Source organism: Homalodisca vitripennis, chromosome X (genome assembly GCF_021130785.1).
Source record: "Homalodisca vitripennis isolate AUS2020 chromosome X, UT_GWSS_2.1, whole genome shotgun sequence".
In the NCBI taxonomy this organism is placed as follows: domain Eukaryota; kingdom Metazoa; phylum Arthropoda; class Insecta; order Hemiptera; family Cicadellidae; genus Homalodisca; species Homalodisca vitripennis.
The window spans coordinates 24,226,293-24,236,894 of NC_060215.1; the positions used below are offsets into that span (position 1 = coordinate 24,226,293).

At 34.1% G+C, this 10,602-nt stretch overlaps 1 protein-coding gene across 1 annotated transcript in view; it reads right to left on the reverse strand.

Moving 5' to 3' along the window:
• The window catches only part of LOC124368793 (AP-1 complex subunit mu-1), a 30,807-nt gene extending 22,493 nt beyond the window's left edge, over positions 1 to 8,314 (reverse strand). The window contains exons 1-3 of the mRNA XM_046826168.1: positions 8,088 to 8,314; positions 4,983 to 5,065; positions 2,765 to 2,989 (exon numbers count right to left, since the gene is read on the reverse strand). Of these exons, the coding sequence (XP_046682124.1) occupies positions 2,765 to 2,989; positions 4,983 to 5,024 (267 nt within the window). The 5' untranslated portion in view covers positions 5,025 to 5,065; positions 8,088 to 8,314. The remainder of the gene's footprint in view (positions 1 to 2,764; positions 2,990 to 4,982; positions 5,066 to 8,087) is intronic.
• Between the last annotated feature and the right edge of the window lie 2,288 nt (positions 8,315 to 10,602).

Sequence of the window (10,602 nt, forward strand, 5' to 3'; positions counted from 1 at the left end):
TAGTGTCAACAGATTTCTTTGAACGGCAATGACGACAACATATTGTTTTTGTGGTGGTAGCGTACCACATATACTTAGTGGTGCTGTACCACTCATACACAGAGTGATCCACAACCACACAAATCTGTCAGTTGGAAATATAATGGAAATCAATACTCCTGTTGTCACGAATAAATAGTAAATGGCAATATTTAAAAACTATGAAAGTAGCCATTTGATTGTTTACACTCTCAATATGGATACTCAATACACTATATATTATTAATTTTATTATTACACTAGGAATCCAATTATTTAAAGTTGATGGGAAAAAACCTATAATGGATAATCAAAGTTTTGGATAAGGCCACCATTAAAAACTTGCTTCCGATTAAACACGCTTACGCACCTGCAGTAAAATTATGCGTTCGCTACTAAACTCCTTAGAATTTAATCAATTTCTAATGGAAATCAAGATAATAATATATACAGCACTAAGTCTAATTTTGATACTTAGGAACGTATAGAAAATAACGTATGGAATATAAAACATACAAAATATTCTGGTACTGCCGTAACAGTCAAGAAAGACATTTTATAGTCACACAGTATGATTGTTTTCTTTCTGCAGTATTGTATAAAATAATATATAAAAAGTGTTACTTGCGTATTTTTTGCTTTTAAATGAATTTAAAGTAATAATGACAGGATCACGGCAAATATTAATTATTATAAAGTGCTATGGATATAATATGAACATCGTATACCCACATTCTGGATTCGTGTCCCTAAATATAGCAGTAGAGATCTCTCACTAGCATTTACAATGGGCTATGGAAAGACAGACCTGTTTGGGACTCCAACTCAAACTTTTTTCTTTGGTATTACATTTTTCTTTATCAAAATTTTGATTGTCCGAATAGACAGCATTAAAAGTTGTTTAAAGTTTATCCTAAAGGCCATTTCACACTGGCATCCATGGACATCCACGGACGGGAATGGAAAACAATTGCTTAACATGTATTTTAATGGGACCATTCAAACTGGCGTACATGGACATCCACGTATGTCCTAGGACGTCTTGGACGCGTCCACATAGATCGCTCTCGGAGCGATCAGCTTGGAACATCCGAGTGGACGCGCATGCGCAGTCGACCCACAAGACAAGGCGTTCTCGACTACTAATCGCTTTCCGGCAGGTTGTATCCTTTTTCGAGATGTCTTCATCAATAATTGACAAAACTTCTTCGAACTCGTCCTTATTTAATCTAAAATAGGTCTTGAACCTGTCGTCATCCAACTTGAGATCGCGTATTAAATGGTGGTACTCACCAAACTTTTCTCGTTTTTTTGTTTATTGGGTTAACCCATTTAGATCTATTTGTATGACTGTACAACAGTACTGTTTCTTCGTCACTACTGCTACTTTTACAATCAAGCCACGGTACGTCTTCACAAAACCCATCACTACACCACGGCACGTTAGAAGACATTATCTCTTTGTCGAAGACTGACGTTTGTAAGAGTAGCCGGGGAAATGACACATCTACTACAAATATGTCCACATGCAGTGTGAAATGGCACGTCCACAGCGTCCATGGACATCCAAGGACATCCATGGACGCTGTGGATTGCAGTGTGAAAAGGCCTTAAAGTGTTACTTATACGAGGAATAAGTACGCCATGTCACGTGTCGCACTACAGGCTTCGCTCAATGCATGCAAGATTTCAAGTTTATAGCTCATTTCATTCTCAAGATGTACAGCGGACAGATAGACAGACAGACAATCATACAACATTTACATCCAATTGAATGAGAAAAGATAAATTGTGTCAGTCTACTATGTAGTAGGCTTCAATGACGATTATGTAATAGGCTTCAATGATGATTATGTAATAGGCTTCAATGACGATTATGTAATAGGCTTCAATGACGATTATGTAATAGGCTTCAATGACGATTATGTAATAGGCTTCAATGACGATTATGTAATAGGCTTCAATGACGATTATGTAATAGGCTTCAATGACGATTATGTAATAGGCTTCAATGACGATCAGCCAAACCCCATGGAAGGATGATCACTGACTCATGTTTCATAGCAGTGTTTTAATTAATAAAAGTTCTGATGAGCTAGGAATGATAGTACAATAAAAGTTTGTGCTGAAATCAAGTCTTGTCACCAACTTTTAACATTAACCTTCCACTCTATTATTTTTTTTTTTTACTTTATGAATAAAATTCTACACATAAAGTCATTAAAAGGTGTTGGGATAGTTAGGTTACAAGTGTTAATATGTCACATATTTTAAAATCTCTTATGGTTGTACACAGTTTGTTTACAAATGTATTTATTCTGCTACGTTCTCAATTCCATCATGGTTACCCATAAGACCAATGTAACACTATTCACTCATGCTCAGCCAATCCCATGGGTTAAAATGCACCATAGTTTAACTTGTGTTCCTCGTGTAGAAATGAAGCTTCATGCACAATTTCAAATCTATAGGTTAGTTCATTTTTGAGGTATCATGCAGACAGACAGATATTAAATTATTCCAACCCAAAGAGTAAAAAGCTTCGCTAACGCTCAGCCAACAATATCAGTAAAGGTTAATAACTGTGTCTTAATACTTTTTAGATCTTTCAAGAATTCAAAAACCTTTCTTGTCTAAAAATAAAAATCCATTGTCAATTTTGATTACACTCCTAATTAATATATGCCTTGTTTCTACTTGTTGTAATTCAGTATAATGTTTATAATTGATTGATAAAAGAGGTTACCTGGACTATTTTATGCAGAAACACAAATACAAGAGCAATATTTGCATTTTTCTTTGTAGTTGAGACAATGTACAAGTTATTGTACTTTATATAGGCAAAAGTACACTCAGTAGTTTGCAGCATTGGAGTTAGCATGCCCTCTTCTTCCTTCTCCATCAACAGAGGCATGAACTTTTCAATTACCCCAAGGTCAATATCGCCTCTGTAGTTACGCGATATCAACACCTGAAATAAAGATTATACTATTAGTTGCTGAAGCAAAAACACGTGCACATAAAGTGATCTGTTTTAACTAATTGATGTACAGCATTACATTTTAAAATATAATTTGAAAATCACTACACTCATACAAAATTGTCAGTATAACATTACACTGCTTACAATTAAACGTCAAACTGTCATGAAATGGAAAACAAGAAACAGATTACTGCATAAAAGTTTTGAAAAAGATCTTACACTCTGATGTACTCTTATGGTGTACGTAAGTTTTACGGTTATATTGCATAGTCCTGTTGACGAATTCTTACTTATTTCATTGAACGTTTTAGTAACAAAACAATACTTAATGTGTTTTAATTATATCATCACAGTAACAAAGCGATAATGTTCTTTTGAAATAACATGTTCCTAATCGTGCATTTATCCACGATGCATAATCATCCAGTATCAACCAGAAAAACAAGCCAGAAATAATTATTGGGTGTAACAAGTCTATCAAAGAATGAATTGATTCAGAGAAAATGTACCACACCACACAACATTTTTGACCAACAGAAAACAAGACGCTGGCCTCTCTGCATCTTTTATGGGATGATCAACATCTTTTTGGTTGCACAAACATCTTAAAATACACTCAAATCAATTGGGGGACATGGTCCATCCAAAAATGGTACAAGCCGTCTGTAGACCAATAGTGTTTTAGTGATGTAAGGTTTATATTGCCCATCAACAAATCTAAAATCTTATTCTTCAAGAGAAACATTTTTCTTAGCTTCTTTCTGAGTATATTAATGTATAATTCCTAATGTTTTGATCAATAATTAAGTTTACAGGATAAAAAATAAAAAAGTTTAGGCAAAGCGTCAATATAGTGTGCCAGATGAGGTTTAGATATGTTCCAGCAAGGGGGGTTAATCTGTTTAGAGTTCAATTTTAAAGGTAAAATAGGTTAAAAAGAAATCAGTTTCTGATAGTCCCCAATAAGTGAAAGTAGCAAATAATTAAAATCAGCTGTATCTGGAAGAAATGTAGCAATAAAAGAAGTGTAGTGTATAAAAATTACTGAACTAGGAGCAGATGTTAACCCCTCGACAGCCACACCCATGTTAACATGGAAGATCCCACTTTGCATTCAACTGCCACGCTCATGTTATCACATGCCAAACAGCTGCCTCGTTACACCGCCTGGCAGCTCTATGATACACATTGGCCTCTAGTAGTGTTTGCTTGAACTACTGCAAATCCGCAATAGTGCTGTTTAATTGCTACTACACTCTGACGGTCAACTAAGGAACTATCACAAACGCGCATGATGAAGTTTCACCTGAACGTTAGAAACAGAACATTGTTTTGTAGTTTTTTCATTTGTGTCTTTGAAGTTGCTACTGTATTTTTGTTATTTTGATTGTGGTTCAGTCAGTTTGGCAGGAACTATTTGTAATACTGATAAGGGCATTTTATCAATTTTAGATTTGTCCAGATGTATTATTGTGAGTTAAGCAATCAGCAGCTGTGTAATTTTTTTGAGAATGATGGTGATCGGGATGTGGACTCAATGTATTAACCACGATCTGACATGAAAATCAGGAGATTCTGGCAGCAGTTTGAGAAATGAAGATGTTGCTGAAGTTGATCATGGTGGACGAGAAACATGCTACATGTAATATTTATAATATATAATACATATAAATAATATGTAAATATTTATTTGTGGAGTTGCCTGAAGATGAAACCTTTGGTTTTGAAAGGCCTCGCCCGAAATAATAAACAATTTGGAAAAGTAGTGTTTTTATTAATATTTAATAATATTTAAAGAATTTCCAATTGCTCCAAGAGTCTACAATGCTACATGTACGCTGATTCTGGAGCAGCTCTGTGCACAGCAAATAAACCTGGCATTACCAGGTGACAGAACCGTTGAAAACTCGGTACTTAAGTGGTAACAAGACAAAATAGTTAGCATATAGTTCAGTTTGAAATAAAATGAGCAATAACTTACCTTCCCCTTTACGTCTAGAATATAAATAGCAGACGCAGACATTTTCCTTTTTGTTCAGTATCTCTTCAATGATGTAAGGTAACCTAAACAAAAAATGATAAAATGTAGTTCTTATTTCAAAAACACCTACAAAAAATTATGCATGTAGACTACCATAAACTACTCAGAAGTAGTTCATTATTAAAAATAGACAAACTGTTTATTACAAAACATTGTAGATCATTCTAGATCTATTAGTACTAAGAGCCATCATTAACGTATTAGTGTATTTTAAAGCCAAATTATGAATAATTTCTCATGACTGACTGATTAATGGAAGCAACTCAGTGGAAAAATGTTTTGTATATTTTGAATTTTTTCTCTCTAAGTTTTAACATTCTAAGTTTTAATTTAATGGTTAGTGCCTAGTTTTGGTACTGGGCAATTCCACAGTGTTGGACGTATAATACATTTTCTTATTGTTTTTCTCAATTTATTGCACTTACCAGATAATATTTCACACTTTGACTACTTCTGTTGAAAGAGCTAACAATAAGGAACATTTTGATAAATGAAAGTATTCTTAAATATTACTCACAAAGTAATAATAAAATAAATATCTCTGGTGTCGAACGTAAACTGCTGAGAATGTTAGTGGTGACTTCATTTAAGATAAGTTATAAAAACTCTATTCATTCTTTTCACTTTAACATGCAATAAAAATTGTGGTGGAACACTAATATATATGCTTTGAAAACATGCAAATTATATCAATTGGATTGATGATCTGGTTTTCATTAATAAAATAATAAGTTTGGTGACAGACATAAAGTGTCTGACTTAAAGAAGGATTGGAGGTGGTAGAGAATAAAATACATAGGATTGAACATTTACATACACTTATTGAACAGTTACATGTTTTAATCATACACTCTGGAACTTGAATCACAAACCATGGAGTTAATAAAATCTTTTTATTAGGTTTTACTTATTTATAAAGAATTTATTTAAAGGTTTTAATTGGTATTATACCCATCAGCTTTTCACAGTTTTATCATGTGTTGCTGTATAGAAAGACAAACCTACAGACAATTTATTAATTTAATTAAGTGTTAAAAGTAACATAACCAAACCTTAAGAAGTTATTATTCTTAGTAAAAAGACATGTGTAAAATACTTGTATGACCTAGCTGTTGTTAATCGGTTGTTACGGGAACCAAATACATTTGGGGTCGGATGTAAGTGTCGGACGTAAGTCAGATTGTCACAATAATATTGTACGTCCAACATCTATCTATAAAATAATTTATAAAAGATAATTTTTTCTCAATGCATGTTGTTAAAGTACTTAACAAGCTAGTTAAAAAACCAAATGTTCATGTATTTAAAAAAGTGTTGTGGCTCAGCACAAAACTAAATGTGCTTTTTTGGTGTCAGATGTAAAATTAAGAGTGAGACATATTCCAATAACCCAAATTCTTTTTTGGTTTTAAATTTTCTTTTATATCAGTATACCAAAAGTTGGCTTACATTATAAGGTTCTGAACTATAAATGTTTCACTTTTAAAATCTCTATAATATATATTTTTTTCATTTGTTTGTTTAGGAGCGTATTTCTAATGTTCAAAAAGTTTAAATAAATTTTTGTTAAAAACTATCATACTTAAAAGCCAAACTTCATTTGGAAATTTACTTTCAGTTTCTCATAAAGGTGTATTTGAGCTTTAAAAAATATATAGTTCTATAGGAATTTATGACAAAACATTTTTTGGGTGGAGGTCGACGTTTCTGTGGAAATGCCCTATTGTAAGCATTTTTATGTATAGCATTTTTTACATTAGTATTTAATTATGTAATGGTTGAAATTTAATACCAAGTATTAGTAATAAATCATACCAATACACTATATAGATTGACATATGTACTAAATCAGAGCATGAACACGCTCAAGACACTGAATAAGAACCACCCTTTTCAAACATGCTTCTTATTCAGGGCATGGACATGCCCACTGCACTGATTAGCACCCCCTTTAATCTGGGATATATATTGAATTGTTACGATTTATTATTAATATTTGATATTAAAATTCAGGCACATTGTCCATTTGAGGGTTGAGAAGAGGGGGTCAGATCACCAGACCAGATAGGCTATGAGTAGCATCATATCTGAGCAAGAGGTACACACATCATTCTGTAGAGCAATGCATTATTGTCAAAGTTTTGTCACAAGGAGGGTGTAAAACCTGGGGACCTTTTTTGGTGACTAACTACTGTTACCTTCACTGAGTGAAATCAACTTCAAGGACTCAAGTATAGTCATAGGACTGGCACGAACACGTTTGCAATGGTTAATAATTAGTAAAAAACAAGAGCCATACATGCTAAACCTTAGAGCCAAGACCCAATCGGACATTGGATAGCTGCAAAAAGATGGCAGCATCCGAAAAGTTATAAATTTGCAATTTTGGCATAGATTGCCAGTGTCCAATTTTTTAAACAATTTAAATAAATTATTAATGTTTTAAGTATAACAATTTTCATCTATTTTAAATTTTTCATTTTGAACAGAATTTAATAAGTCATACAGTGATTAATGTTGTACTAATGGTATTTTTCCTTTTGTTTCTCTAAGTCAAACTCAAACAATTAATATATAAAATCCTAGCATTTATTTCTTTTTTAAATATGAAACTGTGAATATATATAGTAGAATAAATTACAATTTAAGAAAATATAACTTTCTAAGAATAAAATCAAATAAGCCTAGATATTTTCAAAACCATTGCAGTTAAACCTTTATAAGAAAAAGGGTAAATTTGGCCAAAGTGGCAGACACCTTTGTAATAGAAATGTGGGTGAAGGCAAGACATTTAAAGAATAAATCTAGAACATTTTGCTTGGCAATAAAAGGCTTAAACATCATAGGCCTATTGTATGGCCCATGGACAACAAAAACCCCAAATCCTCTCATCCTACTTAGTATAGTATCAAACTATACCAATTTATAAAACAGTGGTAAATAAAACTGATACAAGTTAGTAAATTTTATATACATAGTAAATTCTTATGTACGTTCATTAAATACAAAAGCTTAAAAACATAGTTCTATGTTATATTAGCTTACCTCCTTTACACAGGTAAAACATGTATTTACATAAGGCAATTAAAAATACATTTTAATGTTCCATATCAATAGTAATATTACTGCACTATTATTAATATCCAACAGATTTTGAGAAAAACGCCCTTTATTTTAGGTAATTGCAGAAGGTTAGCTTCTCCAATACATAATAGAGGTTAGGGCAAGAGAAACATTTTGACACATCCATATGATGACCCACAATTCATCAGTGATGCTGAAGTGGAACTAGCCTATGACGTTCAACTTTCAGACGTTTTTCAAAGGCTTCTAAAATCACTTATCATTTTCTGACATTACAGAATATCTATATTATCTACATATGCACAATTAGATGGGGGTTTTCTCTAAAATACAGCTAAATAAACATATTAAAATACCCCAATGAAGTGTCAAGATTCATGATTTTTATTGGTCTATTAGTCACAATGTACAATAAGCCAAGTCATAGATATTACTTCAAGTAAAACCACACCACGTAGGCCACACCAAGTGGTTAAGAAAATGCAACATGTATAAACTTTAACTTGATTAGCCTATATTTTAAGTTAGGTTGCTCTACAGTCATCGTGTCGGTACCAGTCTCAAAGAATTCACTATATCAATAAAATGAGTTATTAGTAAGTTATTTTTCAAAATTTTGGTCGCTGTCGGGTGTGAAGGCCTAGAAAACACTTTAGTTTATGCAGTTGTCAACTAAGGCATCTCAGTCTTATTAGCTATTACGGCGCGGCGGATCGTATAAGATACCTGCTGGACGAGACCGGGATATATCCGCTGGTCCATTACGACGGATAATGTATTCAATGTGTGGCAACCAGACGTTGCTGTCCCATATAGTAGACTTTTTGCACTTGTGTTACTCTCCAAGCGTCGTAACCTGTAACGAATCAATACCAAAGCTTTTCGTTTCCAGCTTTCGCTTGTTGATTCGGCTACAAAGAGCCCACCGAGCAGAAGACGCATACATAACTTTATAGTTTATTATTAGTAAACATGATGTTAATTTCACGCTGACAGAAAGTGACGATCCTCGGCGAAGTATTGGCACGTGCAGGTCATTTATATATCTCATATATATATATATATATATACATTTGATCTCGATAAGTTTGGCATGTATGTGATTAACATGGAATCTGAAGTAACGCCAACGCATTTAGCTCCGCGCAGTCGGTTCGTTGTAAAGAGTAACAGGCCATACAGCTGCTCCAAGAATTTTCCGTTTTTTCTTAAAACAAATAGCATTAATTTTATCCGTATCAATTGTGATTCGCCACTTGTTGAGCCATGGAGAGTTCTTCCATTTGCAGCTGCATTACGGCCCGAGCGCGAGCACTCCGTACGCTGTGACACATAAGCATGACGTAGTCAGCAAACGTAACCCCTGGGATAGTCGGGATATCGTTAGTGTACACAGCAAGTCCCCTGCGGCAATCCGGAATCGATTGGTCTCGAAGTTGACAGTTTACTATTCACGCAAATGCAACAGAATCTCCCACCCAGATACGACTTTAGAAGGTGTACTGAAGCTTTCTGTAACAGTGATTCAGCGAGTTTATAAAGAAGGCCTTCATGCCGGAATTACCAAAGGCCTTCCAGCAAAGCTGCAACAGAACACATTACACACAGTTTGTTGACGATTCGTGCAAGATGGAATGTTTGTTGAGTCACCTCTCCGAAATCCAAACAGTTAGGCTAAATGAAGCCGTATGATTCTGGAAAGCAAACGGGTGAGGAGGAGCCTCTCGAGTGCCCTTGAGATAATTGGGAGAAAAGAGATTGGGCGGAATTTTTCAGGGGAAAGACGTGACTTTCCTGGCTTTGGAATAAGGACGATTTTTTCCGCCCTTCTAGCTGAGGAAATGAACAAGTCAGAGCAATAAGTTAAACACGGCAACAAGACATGTAAAAAGCTTTTCTGGAGCTGCTTGCGAATTGATCTGTTCCTCCATAGTATCTGCGAAGACCTCAGACTTATTAAAAGCTGAATAAACGAGGCCAAGCCTACCATGTATGGACTTGACTTATACTACTTTTGCTGCGCAACGTCTTAGTTGCACGCCAAGCGCTGCCACCCACGAGACCGAGTGAAGTCATATAACAGTACCAAAGTTTCATTCATGTAATCATAAAATAAGCGTCTAATTATCGACACCAAAATAGCATAAAAGGTCCTTAGGACACTCGGCCGGTGTGGTAGCGGATGGCAGTACGCAGAACCATGGTTGAACAGCTGTAAAATAATATAAATTATAATATCAAACCTTATATCTGACTGTTATGTGACTTTTATACGTTGAAATATTATTTTATCAACTCTAAAAGTGGTTGTAGGTTAATTATGTTTGTTCTCTTTCCAATCTGTCAACCTCTTTTGTTCGGTAAAACAAACACTTTTGAAATTTATTTAAGTAAATATATTTTGTCTAAATACTTTGAACCAAACATGACATTTTTAAACTCTTACTGTTGGGTGATTTTCATTTGATCACATCAT